This window comes from Myxine glutinosa, chromosome 8 (genome assembly GCF_964187855.1).
Source record: "Myxine glutinosa chromosome 8, kmMyxGlut1.1, whole genome shotgun sequence".
Taxonomy (NCBI): domain Eukaryota; kingdom Metazoa; phylum Chordata; class Myxini; order Myxiniformes; family Myxinidae; genus Myxine; species Myxine glutinosa.
The window spans coordinates 165,797,933-165,812,315 of NC_136268.1; the positions used below are offsets into that span (position 1 = coordinate 165,797,933).

The 14,383-nt window shown below is 46.7% G+C and overlaps 1 protein-coding gene across 1 annotated transcript in view; it reads left to right on the top strand.

Annotated features, from left to right (window-relative positions):
* LOC137433067 (A disintegrin and metalloproteinase with thrombospondin motifs 3) overlaps nt 1-14,383 on the top strand; it is a 388,598-nt gene that overhangs the window by 163,955 nt on the left and 210,260 nt on the right. Inside the window, exon 5 of the mRNA XM_068125510.2 lies at nt 1,508-1,689. Within this exon, the coding sequence (XP_067981611.2) occupies nt 1,508-1,689 (182 nt within the window). The remainder of the gene's footprint in view (nt 1-1,507; nt 1,690-14,383) is intronic.

Here is a 14,383-nt window from a genome sequence, read left to right on the forward strand (position 1 = left end):
AGTGGTCTGAGAGGGTCATTAACCAGTGTGGCAGCTACATTCAAATGTAAGGTGTGCACAGAGGGAGCTGCAGATGGAGGAAATGTTGAGTTGGATCTTGGAGACGGCGTGAAGCTGGAAGGTGTGAAAACATTTTGGTACCTCGGAGACATGCTGAATGGAGAAGGTGGGTCAGACTCGGCAACGGTTGCTAGAGTGAGATGTGCATGGAAGAAGTTTCGGGAACTGAGTGGCGTGCTGATGAGGAGGGGAGTGTCGTTGAAGCTGAGGGGAAAGGTGTATGCTGCATGTGTGAGAAGTGTTATGATTTATGGAGCGAGACATGGGTAATGAATGTAGAGCAGCAACGAAGGCTGGAAAGGGTGGAAATGCGAATGGTTCGGTGGATGTGTGGAGTATCGTTGAGAAAGAGGAAGACAAATGATGAATTGTGAAAGATGATGGGAATCGAGCCTGTGATTGATGCTGTGAAGAGGAACAGGTTGAGATAGTTTGGTCATGTGTTGAGGAAGGATGAAAGTGACTGGTTTGGAAGAGTGATGGAAATGAATGTAGAAGGAAGTAGAGGACGGGGAAGACCGAGAAAGACTTGGCTGAAGATGGTGGAAGAAGAAATCCGGGCAAGGGGGTTAACAAGGGGAGATGCAGAAAATAGGGCAAAATGGAGAAGATTGTCATGGGGACCGCAAGGCTAACCCCCGCTCTAGCAGGGAAAATGGCCTTAACATGCATGTTGTTGTTGTTGACTTGAAATTTGAATATGATTTTCATATCAGCTCGCTGAATTCAACCACTATCTATTTTTGAGATCGGCATAGGCCAAAGGTCAACCATTTCATATTTCTAATATCCTCAGTTTTCATCTGATTGACTTGAAAACTGAATAGGATTTGCATATCAGCCTAGGGAAACCAACCACCAACTGTTTTTGAGGTCAACATAGGCCAAAAGGTCAACATAGGCCGAATTTCTAAAATTGTCAATTTTCATGAGATTAACTTAAAGTTGGAAAACGATTTGCATATCAGGTGACTGAATTCAACCACTAATTGTTTTTTGAGATCAAAATGATGCTCTACTGAGTGCCTTTCTACTTTGTTATATTTTGCCACGTGTCGCTCTGTGAGTGATTTTTCATTATTTTGTTGATGATGAGCATCCCCTTAATTATATTCAAAAGGGGTGTTTACATTTATCCAGATACCCAGTTTTATATCGTGTTCTCCCTTGGAGTTTGTTGTAATATGCATGTAAAGTTTTGGGCTGATTGGTTTCCTGGTTTTGGTGTAAAGGTGGACACACCCTGACACACTGGCTCTTTTGGTATTATTGATTTGAGATGACGTAAGTGTGAAAGGTGTGATAATGTCACAAGTGTGTGTTGTGTTTCAAAAGTTAAGTACACATTATATACCTGCGGTGTGTTGTTGGTGTAGAAAGAAAAGAGTCGCCATTGAAAACTTGAGGATCATTACCACGTATCGATTAACATGTTTGTTTTCTACAGACTATGCTCTGGCGGAGGCACTCTTGATGACGTCAAGGAGGAGGATAAAGAGGCCTCGGAGGAGAAGGACTACGCAGCCTGAAGTTTATAACATCGAGGTTCTGCTTGCTGTAGATGACTCTGTCGTCAGGTTTCATGGGAAACACCATGTACAGAACTACCTGCTCACCCTCATGAACATCGTGAGTACCCCAGCTATGCTTGTTTACCTTAATCCTGCTGTACATGTCTTTAATAAGTCCCATCGCATTAACCATTCATCCACAGGAATGGTAAATGAAATACTGCCGAAGCAGCACCATAACATGAAATGTACTACATGGTTTGCCATTGACTTCATTGTGCAGATTTGTGAGGCCTGGTTTGGGATTTAGGCCACGTTCAGCAAACAATGGCCTATAGTAGGAGCATTTTTATGCTTTTCCAGCTGGCAGAGCCAATCTCCAAGGGTTTTTAACAATATTTTCCTTATTACTTCGAACTTATTAGTTTGTAGTTGGAACCTTTTTTTTGTCAAACGTTAACCACAGGCGAGACAACCTAAGAACTTGCATGCTCCAAACTAAAATATTCTGCCATTCTTTTTTGTCCTTTTTTAAAATCCACTATATAAGAGAGATGTCTGTCTGTGTGTTTGTTTGTCTGTGTCGCCATTTTTCTCAGAGATGGCTGAACGGATCTTCATCAAACTTTTAGAGGTTCATCAGTGAGTGCCTGGGAGTGTTCTAGCCCCGCCCCCCCAATAAAAGTTCCTTTTTTTGGACTTAAAAAACAAAAATCGCTCGATAGTGCCGAAGCTTTTAAAATTAATGACAGTTATATACAAGTACACTTTCGCATAAATAAATACAAAACAATTACCAGACATTTGAACACAAACAAATCAAACAATTCCGGAAGTGTACAAATTTGGTAGTACGGCTTCTTATTCTTCCTGATCGGCATCACACTTAACTCAGAAACGTGATGAACGCCACATTCACCCACCGGCATATATATGAACCCCCTTCCTCTCCTGCCTCCACCCCCTCCCCTTCCCCACCACTCTCCGCCTCCTCCCCCCTTTCCTCCTCTCCCTCCCCCTTTCTCTCCTCCCACCCCTCCCCCCTCCCCCCTCCCCTCCCCTTTCCCCCCCTTCTCTTCCCTCCCCCGCCCCCCCCCCCCCCCCCCTCCATTCCCCTCCCCTGCCCGGCAACGCCGGGTACTTCTGCTAGTCTACTATATAAGAGAGATGTTGGTCTGTGTGTTTGTGTGTCAAAAAAAGTGTTTTAGGCCAAAAATAATAATAATAATAATTTGAATTTTTTTTCCTCGGTTTTTTTGGAGTTTTTAAAAGAAAATCGTTCGATAGTGCTTAAGCCTTTTTAAATTAATGACAGTTATATACAAGTATACATTCGCATAAATAAATACAAAACGATCACCAGACATTTGAATACAAATACAACAACAACAACAACAGGCATTTTAAGGTCATTTTCCCTGCTAGAGCGGGGGTTCGCCTGACATTTGAATACAAATAAATCAAATTATTCCGGAAGTGTACGAAGTTGGTAGTACGGCTTCTTCTTCTTCCTGATCGGCATCACAGTTAACTCAGAAACGTGATGAACGCCACATTCACCCACCAGCATATATATGAACCCCCTTCCTCTCCTGCCTCCCCCTCCCCTCCCCCCTCTCTGCCTCCCCCCTCTCTGTCTCCCCTCTCCCTGCCTCCCCTCTCCCTGCCTCCCCTCCCCCCTCACCCTCCCCTTCCCCCCTCCCTCCCTCCCCCCAGCCCTCCCCTTCCCCCCTTCCCCCCTCTCCTTCTCCTTCTCATATACAACACTTTATGAGTCCAATGATGAACTATTGAGAGAGCTACACACAGTTGCCCATGACTGAATAAATGTTTTGGAAAGTATAAGCAAATTCTGTCAACAGTCTGTCCTTGTGACTTGTTGATCTTCATAGAAAAGGCCAAACATATAGGAAACTGTCTTCTTTTGAATTAGAAAGGTATATTTGTATCAGATGGAATAAGAGGTATGGAATAATATGCGGTATGAGAACAGTATCTGAGTTCAATGCACCTTTTACACGGGCCTCGACGATGTGTCCTTGTAGACGCGTAATTGCCAATCTTGTTCCACCGCAGAGTCCCTGTGATGGCATAAGATTCCGTAATAGCATGATTAGATCACTCACCTACCTTTAGTTTTAGCATGTTTAGCATGTGAGGAGGCATTACTGTTAGTGTTAAGCTGTTGAGAAACTCTTCCGGGTATGCCAGATGGTCACTTGGCTCATCGCTTGCCACAGTATCCACACTTTTGTCGACAGTCTGTCCTCCGGGCATACGGTCTCGCACTTTGTTGTTCATTCAGTTCTAAAGAATCCTCATTTGTAACACTTAGTATAGCTCGGACTTTGAGCTGCTGAGCTGTAACAGTGTTGAAGTTAATGTCACCATTGAGTTGTTCTACAGGGTCTTGTGTGTTTGAAAAACATGGTGGAGGCAAACTTATAGTTGCACCACTTCTTCCATCGCCTACTTCTAAAAGCCAATCTGAACATTCCTTCTCACCTGCTCGTGCTCGCATATTATGTGTAAGTTTCAGTACATGGAATTCGGCCCATAGCCTGTGTTTCTTTGTACAACTGGCAAAAGGTATAGATCTTGAGCCTCGTATTATCACCCATAGGACTTGCCAGAAGTCTCCACGCAGTAGTATAACTTTCCTTCCAAAAGACTTGTCCACTCCAGTCAGATCGCGCAGAAGTCCGTCTACTACTTGAATGGCATGAGTGTGCGTCATTGCTACTTTGGCCCACACTATCAGTTTTGATTAGAGAAGTGCATTGGCTTCCTCTGTGTGCATGGTGAAGTTGCATTCAGCAGCAGAGGTATCTCGAACGTAGACCGAGCAGCTCTGCCTCCTGCGAACAGAGCTGCTGCAATCAATACCTGAAGACGCAACAGGAGTAACATTATCTACCTTGCCTCATATGGTGTGTAGTAGAGTTGAGGAAAGAAATGTCTTTCCAGTTCCAGCTGGACCATCGAGAAAAAAGCAGTGTTTATCAGTGTCCGAGTTATTGTATACGGCCTCAAGAATAGTGTCAACTGAATCAACTGCGTTGTTCAGTTTTTCTGTGTTTCCGAACGCTTTGTCTTGTTCTTCCAAAACTGTGAAGGTTTGCAAATACAAAGGTGCTGTCAGCATTCCAACAGCTGGTAGATGCAGTTTTTGAGGGCCCTGACCATAGGTTTAAAACAGGTGGTTGATTTCCACAAGAGCATAGAGGGCCAGTTTCTTCAGAATAACATCTTATGAAATCTTCACTCATGCCTTGCTTGTGTTTGTTCCATAGTTCAGGTACATATTCTGTTTCTCCAAATCGATATATCATTGTAAAGAGCAACCGTATATACAGTGTCTTCAGAAAGTATTCACACCCCTTGACCTTTTTCACATTTTATTGTGTTACAGCCTGAATTTCAAATGGATTAAGTTGAGATTTCTTCGACAATGATCAACACATCATAAATACCCCATAATGTCAAAGTGGAATTATTTATTTTCGAAATTCTTCACAAAAGAATTAAAAAATGAAAAGCTGAAATGTCTTGAGTGAATAAGTATTCAACCCCATTTGCTATGACACTCTAAATTGAGCTAAGGTGCATCCAATTTCCTTTTATCATCTTTGAGGTGTCTCTACAACTTGATATAATTCCACCTGTGGCTAATTCAATTGATTAGACATGATTTAGAAAGAAACACACCTGTCTATACTAGGTCCCACAGTTGAGAGTGAATGTGAGAGCAGACACTCTGCCATCAAGTCCAAGGAACTGTCCGTAGAACTCCGAGATAGAATTGTGAGGAGGCAAAGATCTGGGGAAGGGGATAAAACAATTTCTTGTGTTGAAAGTTCCCAAGAGCACAGTGAGCTACATCTTTAGCAAAGGTAAAGAATATGGAACTACCCAGACTCTTCGTAGAGCTGACCGTCCGACCAAACTCAGCAACCGGGCAAGAAGGACCTTTGTCAGGAAGGTGACCAAGAACCCAATAACCACTCTGACAGAACTAGAGTTCCTTGGCTGAGATGAGAGAACCTGCCGGAAAGACAAGACTCTGCAGCACTTCACAAATCTAGGCTTTATGGTAGACATGGTCAAACGGAAGCCACTCCTGAGAAAAAGGTACATGACAGCACACCTGGAATTTGCAAAATGGCACGTGAAAGACTCGGAGAGAATGAGGCAAAATCTTCTGTGGTCTGATGGCATTTGTGTGAAAAGGGATCTATGTTCCTGGAATGTGTGAGGCAGCATTGTGCACACTATTTCATCGGTGTGGTTGTGTACAACACCACGTGTCTCTCTTTTATTATTTTTCCATTGGAAACAGGTTTCACACATGGCTGCAGCATGCACTGGTTTCAAAGCACCGAGGCCTGTTCCTCGGAATGGTACAGTCCATGGACGTAATTTCCTCTTGAATGGTTTTCTTGGCTTGCGATGATACCAGCTGCTTATAATATTGGCAAAGGCTGTACGCTCCTCTCTAATTACAAAACATACAATGGAGTGCTTCGAAAACCAGTGCAATTAAACAACATCTCAGATCATCCCTTATCCAAAACGATGACCTTTCCTATCCCCATTAACCCCCTTCTCCGACCCCAAGCCCGCCTCCTTCCAAATTTCCAGTTTTTTTCTTCCTGAGAGTTAGCTTCTGCATCCATCTTTTCCACCCCATGTGTGCTGCCCCACTCCTCATTCCTACCCACACCCATTGTTTGTCCAGGTCTCCCTCTAAAATGTTTTTGTTTTTTCCTCCTCCTCTCAAATGTTCCATCCATAAACTTTATTCGTCTTATTGCTCTATACTCAATACATTTGGATTTGAGATCAAAGATGAATATGAGACAAGTGAACGGAAGGTCAGTTTTATTTCTTGGTATTTTATGTATATATTTTTACCATTGTAGAGCAATAACAGTTTTTATGTTCAGCCCCCCCACCCCCCACCCCCCCCCCCCCCCCATGTTAGGTAAGCTAGAAAAAAATCAAGGTGATTCCAACGCGAGGAAGTTCCGTTGTGTCTGATCTATTGCACACAACCCACAATTTTAAAATCGAGTACAAAAAATGAATGAATGAGCGTTTTAAGGCCATTTTCCCTGCTAGAGCGGGCGTTAGCCTTGCGGGCCCCATGACAATCATGGTTCCCTGTTTGAGGCAGTTTTTATGGCCGGATGCCCTTCCTGACGCCACATTAATGAGTACATCAAACATTAATTGTTTTTTGAGAGTAATTCAAACGTAAATGTGAGCTCTGCCAAAACATGCTAGGATTGTGGGAAGACGGTTGGATGAGGTGGGGGGGGGGGGGGGGTGAGAAATGGACAGGACCATTAGCCATAAGCAATACATATCCCCTCTCCATCCCCGGAGTGAACACAAACGTGTATTAAAATAATGTGATAACATAGATGGATGTAATCAATACCAACATTATATATATATATATATATATATATATATATATATATATATATATATATATATATATATATATATATATATTGTTACAGACGCGGCTTTAGATGTTATATTGACCGAGCGGTGGTGTATTTAACCGCGTCCGAACAGTTACTCCCCGATTAGAACCCGATTCCACCCGACGTTGACCAGATCGCCCCACAGATATTCAATCGGGAAACCTCTAAAGCGACCGAAAGAGAATGAAAAAGAAGAAGAAGAAGAATACGGAGGAAGAACAGATTTATTATACACACACAAGCAATGGATGGAAGAAGCAGTAACACAGCGAATCGTTAACTTACACTATTCATTTTTACTTAACCCCAAGACAACGAGCAGGACAGGACGTTCACACTTACACAGGGGATAATGCAGGCAGGTAGGGCTTGAGGTGGATTGCTTGAGAGGGAGGCAAAGTCGGGAGGCAGCAGCTCGCAATTCCTCGCGGTTTTGGCGGGAAAACCCTCCGTCGCGTATCCGCTGCGGTAGACGTCACGCGCTGGTTCGGCACACCTGCTCCTCTTCTTGTGGTGGAGCCGTCTCCCTCCTTTCAGCGCGTCTCTCCAAAGCTGGTTTCCTTGCCGAGTACCTCTCCTCTTTGGCTTGGAGCGTTTCGCATCTCACCGCTCCTCTTGGTGCAGCCTCTTTGCTCATCTCCCAGGTCATCTCTCAAGGCCTCTCTAAAAGCAGTCCCTTACAGTCGCTTTTATCACCTCGGGCGAAATCAAGCCGCCGGCTCCGAGGGCACGCCTACCGGGTCGCTCACCGCGGTGCTGATTGGCTGTTAGGGCTGGTTCACTCCTTCCCTCTTATGACGAGGTGGAGACACGCCTTTCTTCTCCGACTCAAAGCACATGGGCAATGGCGGCCTGCGGGATTGAAAACAACTCCCCTTTTGAAAGGAACTTTGGAGAGCGGAGATGTTTGGGGAAATTGGAAGGGCCTACGCTTATTTTGTTTGATACAATGCAAAGTCAATCTAGTGGGAAACATATTTAGCCTACATGGAATAAGGAAATACACTATTTGAAAGATATATCGTGACCTGCGTGTAAGTTTCATGGAATTAACTAGGAGGACGGCTGCGACCATTATTTACATTACGAGGATGTTACCATACTTTTGTAACGTTCACATTGTAACGTTTCCACATTCGTTACACTACACCCTCCTTTCTTCAGGCCCGTGCTCGGGCCTACTAAACTTTAACTTAGTGTGACACGTAGGTGTAATTCCCTCTACAATTAACCTGACCCTGAGTGTGACAATCTTAAAACACAAATAAGTATGTCCCCCTATTGCATTGCACCCTGTCTAACAGACTCAAGCCCACAGCTAACCGAATTACGGAATTATTCTCAAACTATACATTTACGGTGGGGAGCATTATTTACAATGACGTGATTTCTTATTTACAACGCAACCCAGGACCTGTGTTTTTTTTTTTTTTTTTTTTTTTTTAGGGAACAAGAGAAAGAAATTCCTGTTGGGAGGGAGGAGACAGCACGCATTGCATCGATGCACCAGTACCAATACCACCAAAGCACCCAAAAGCACCAAAAACACCACAAGCACCACAAAGCACCAAAAGCACCACTCGGTGCGCAGTCACCATGGTTCTTAATAAACACAACAAAACAACTGGTGGTGGTCTTCACTTTCTCTGCTGGGCCGATGTTCTTCCCGACGTCTTCTGGCTTCATGCGGCCTATTTGGACATAATAAAAAGCACAACTTGTGTTCGTTTTTATTTAGGGCCTCAGGGGCCAACTAAGGGTGGTCCACCTGTTTGGCATAGGTGCCACCTTACCGAGGTCCGCAAGCAAGATTCCCTGGCCACTATGGCCGGTCTCCAACAGAGGTGCCCTGCCCCAGAACCTGGGGTCCATCAAGTGGTACTTGGCCGCAGAACAGCGGTCCATAAAGTGGTACATCAACGCAATGCATGCTGGTTCTGGGAATCTCGGGCGCACAATGGCCACCTCACGCACGCTCCCCTCGGCACCCAATGGCGCACAGGTCATGTGGGAGACAAAAGAAAGACAATTGAGCGAGGGGTAAGGTCACAAGGGTACACGTCAATAAGGCAATGCAAGGCGAAATGCGTACGGAGGGCGAAGTGAGAAAGCTCGTCCCTACCGTACGTCACCCCCCTGTCACCTACCCTACCCTTGCCCTTGCCCTTACCCCATATGTACAAAATCTACACATTACCAATTCGTCACTACTGTCACGTCTTCCCCATATTTCCCCTATACCAAATTCGTCACCACAATCCCTCTACTTCAAAATTTGCCATCACCAATTCATCATCAATCCTCATAAGGAGGGAGAGATGGAATTACGCACAATGTCACACCCACGTCATGATGCGTCTCACAATCCAAACATTTGCATCATAAAAAATAATCAAAACATGGCATGGTGTGGAGTACCTGTCACCTCAGGTGAGTGGATGCAGATGGTGCGAGGAGATCCTTCATCCTAACTATTTTCTAAATGACTTTAACACACTTTACACTACCCGGGGTCTCTCCCTGCCAATCCATTGGCCTACTTACACTATGGGTTCTAAAAACCAATTCCCATTGTCCAAACTGTGGCGCTTCTCAATTTGGGGTCTCACTCCCCCGATTCATCTCCCGGTGCTCTCGCACAATTTCTGGGCTGCGACGTCTAGCTCTCCCAACAGGTCTACCCACCTGCACACCTCCACCACTGTAGTTGCCACCCGAGCTTACCTAGCTCCTCACCCTAACCTATCTAACTGGGGTAGGCCCCTCCTGGCTCTGTCACCCCACTTGGTGCCCTCTGGCACTGGGCTACCCGGGTCCGTCCTCCGGATCCTCGGGCCCCATCCACAACAACTACTACCGGCTCCCAGAGCCCACCTGCGGCCTCACCTGGCCGACATCCTTACAGTGGTGGAGTGCTCAACCAACTACACACACTAACAGGCTACACGCCCAGCCATTTCCACAACACTAATGCACCCATCCAAATACCATTCTGTCACCCGCACCACAGATGCCAATATCCAACCACAATTTACCTGTACCCTCTACCTAACACTTACACTACCCGCCCCGGGTATCTGTGATGGGGGTCCACTCTTCCCCCATTCACACCTTCGCACCATCCACTCCACTCCACAATTTCCACCATTCTCACTCCACGACCATCCATTCCAATACTCCAGATATTCCACACTACCATTTATTCCACACAGCCACATACACCTGTTGTTGCACACCTGTGCCCTCACACCTGGTGCCACCTGCACCCTCCTTTCTTCCTGGACCATTTGGTCAACACAACACGCAATCACCACTACTCCCTCATACACGCTCCACACACCTGTTCAGTTGCACACCTGTGCAATCACACCTGTTCCATTCTCACCTGTTCAATCCTCACACACACGGCATCATCTCAGCTAACTACTCCCCTCTGAAACTTGCGCTTCCCAGTCGTCCCTTTAAACTATTGCGCTCCCACGTCATTATAATCCACACTAATCTACCTGCGTCCCCACTACAGGTATCAGTCACTAACTAAACTTAACGTTACCTAATGTCATCTTCGCTAGATCCCTACAATTATCCAAGCCCTCCCTGGCTCGGTTGTCATAGCCACCCCATAAACTATTGCGCATTTGCCCCCATCTGTGAGGGATGGTGGATTTGCCATCCCTCCACATCGGGGGTCTCTCACTATCAATTTTGTTCGTCCAGATTCCAACCAATTCAAAAATTTTCCATTTACTGCCAATTCTACTCACTTTTCTAAATTTCGTTTTAAATCACTATCACTATCACGATCACCATCATCACAGTCCGCTATATCCTAGCCTCGGTGCGTCATGACATCATTAAACTCGGCTTCGTAAAGCCGAGCAATGAATTCGGGTGGTTTGGTTGCCTGCAGGTTGAATCCGTCCGGCTTTCGGTTCAAGGGAGGTGGTTTGGTTGGACCGAGGCTCCACGCACCATCTCGGCGCGGCACCTTGCGGTCCCGGGCCCGATGGCTCAATCTCCCCCGGTCGGAACCCCGTCCCCACGAGGGGGCACCGTTCCGCTTCCTCCCACTCGCCCTCGAACCGGACCGGTCGCCTCGCCCGACAAAGCCCGGACTCGACCGTGCGGGGCGGGGCCAAGCCCGAATCGGCAACGACGCTTCGAAGAGAAGCGACGCAGCATCGACCCGCGCCGGGCCTCGCACCCAACAAAGCACCCCTCGCACCGAGCGCTCGCATCGGCTATCCGTCGCCCTAACCGCTAACCTGGTTACCGTCGATGCTTTACTTGCATGCTTACAAGCATACGCTACCCCTTTCACCCTCTCAAAACCTGGCGTTCCAACGCCGTCCGTACATTCCACCAACGCTCTCTTTGTTACACACCACACCTCTTGCGCACACTTCGGTCCACCCCTCTCCTCCGTTACGTCCTCCGTAACACTCACCATGGGCGTGCACTCCGTATTGCTCTCACTCCCCGTGTCACACCCCGTACACACCGACGTGCATTCTCGCTCGCACTCGGTTTCACTCCCACACTTTATAACACACCCACTCACCGACGCACACTTTTTCCTCCCACGTGTGCCATTTCCACTCACACGGGACCCTTCACCAATGCCCGGGTGCTTCCTCGATCCCAAGCGCGCGAAAATTCTTTTGTCGCTAAACATCCTCTTACAAAATCTCCCCGCACAATACACAACAGCACGACTCACCTGGGGGATCCTTTTCTCCATGCGAACCTGCAAACTTCCATTTGGGTTAAGCACAGCATCGTGATGTGAGCAGGGACTTTGCACATATTCCATTTCTCCCTGCAATTCCCGGGCTACCTCCGTCATCTCTTCAATTTCAATGCCCACTTCCGCTTTTTCTGTACTCACCTCGACGACCGTTGGCTTTAATAAAATTCCCTCTACCTCATCGGTCGTCGGCTTTTCCAAACCCCGTGTCGCGATTTCTACCCCCGTCATTGTACCCGCGCTTTCCTCCGCTTCGCTCAACCAGCGCTTTTCGACCCGCGTTACTTCCTCGTGCACCCCTGGGACCCTTTCGCCCACCATGCGATCCATGGTCTCCCCCCATTTTTGCATGCGGTCACCCATTCTGTTGGTTATTGCTTCAATTTGGTTTCCCAATTTTTCTCTCCGAGCCCGCTTTTCGTCCCTCATTGCATCCATTTTTGCCATCAATTGGGTCATGAAGGCTTGCATTTGGGCCGCGCTCATTGGTTCCGCCGCCGTGGCCCCCTCAACCACGTGCGCGAGAGCGCCATTTTGTGCGTCTGAAACCTCCGCAACCACATTGCCATTTTTCTCCTCCTCCCTTTCCTCCACATACATTTCCCCGAGATTCTGGGTCGATTCCACCCTGTCTATCTCTCCCACCGACATCCGATCGCCTTGATTGTCCATGGCGCGATCTCAAAATTCGGGTTTTGCTTTATAAAACAAAATAAATTTCGGCAGCTTGTAATTTTGAGCGCGTTAAGCGCGCTTCGGGTCCGATCTCGGGTCCGATCTCCCTCCTCGACACCAATTGTTACTCTAATAGTACAATTGGTGTTCCAAAATTTGGGCCTAACAAATTTAGTCCCAGGTCCGAATCCAACTCCTCGACACCAAATGTTACAGACGCGGCTTTAGATGTTATATTGACCGAGCGGTGGTGTATTTAACCGCGTCCGAACAGTTACTCCCCGATTAGAACCCGATTCCACCCGACGTTGACCAGATCGCCCCACAGATATTCAATCGGGAAACCTCTAAAGCGACCGAAAGAGAATGAAAAAGAAGAAGAAGAAGAATACGGAGGAAGAACAGATTTATTATACACACACAAGCAATGGATGGAAGAAGCAGTAACACAGCGAATCGTTAACTTACACTATTCATTTTTACTTAACCCCAAGACAACGAGCAGGACAGGACGTTCACACTTACACAGGGGATAATGCAGGCAGGTAGGGCTTGAGGTGGATTGCTTGAGAGGGAGGCAAAGTCGGGAGGCAGCAGCTCGCAATTCCTCGTGGTTTTGGCGGGAAAACCCTCCGTCGCGTATCCGCTGCGGTAGACGTCACGCGCTGGTTCGGCACACCTGCTCCTCTTCTTGTGGTGGAGCCGTCTCCCTCCTTTCAGCGCGTCTCTCCAAAGCTGGTTTCCTTGCCGAGTACCTCTCCTCTTTGGCTTGGAGCGTTTCGCATCTCACCGCTCCTCTTGGTGCAGCCTCTTTGCTCATCTCCCAGGTCATCTCTCAAGGCCTCTCTAAAAGCAGTCCCTTACAGTCGCTTTTATCACCTCGGGCGAAATCAAGCCGCCGGCTCCGAGGGCACGCCTACCGGGTCGCTCACCGCGGTGCTGATTGGCTGTTAGGGCTGGTTCACTCCTTCCCTCTTATGACGAGGTGGAGACACGCCTTTCTTCTCCGACTCAAAGCACATGGGCAATGGCGGCCTGCGGGATTGAAAACAACCCCCCTTTTGAAAGGAACTTTGGAGAGCGGAGATGTTTGGGGAAAATGGAAGGGCCTACGCTTATTTTGTTTGATACAATGCAAAGTCAATCTAGTGGGAAACACATATTTAGCCTACATGGAATAAGGAAATACACTATTTGAAAGATATATCGTGACCTGCGTGTAAGTTTCATGGAATTAACTAGGAGGACGGCTGCGACCATTATTTACATTACAAGGATGTTACCATACTTTTGTAACATTCACATTGTAACGTTTCCACATTCGTTACACTGCACCCTCCTTTCTTCAGGCCCGTGCTCGGGCCTACTAAACTTTAACTTAGTGTGACACGTAGGTGTAATTCCCTCTACAATTAACCTGACCCTGAGTGTGACAATCTTAAAACACAAATAAGTATGTCCCCCTATTGCATTGCACCCTGTCTAACAGACTCAAGCCCACAGCTAACCGAATTACGGAATTATTCTCAAACTATACATTTACGGTGGGGAGCATTATTTACAATGACGTGATTTCTTATTTACAACGCAACCCAGGACCTGTGTTTTTTTTTTTTTTTTTTTTTTTTTTAGGGAACAAGAGAAAGAAATTCCTGTTGGGAGGGAGGAGACAGCACGCATTGCATCGATGCACCAGTACCAATACCACCAAAGCACCCAAAAGCACCAAAAACACCACAAGCATCACAAAGCACCAAAAGCACCACTCGGTGCGCAGTCACCATGGTTCTTAATAAACACAACAAAACAACTGGTGGTGGTCTTCACTTTCTCTGCTGGGCCGATGTTCTTCCCGACATCTTCTGGCTTCATGCGGCCTATTTGGACATAATAAA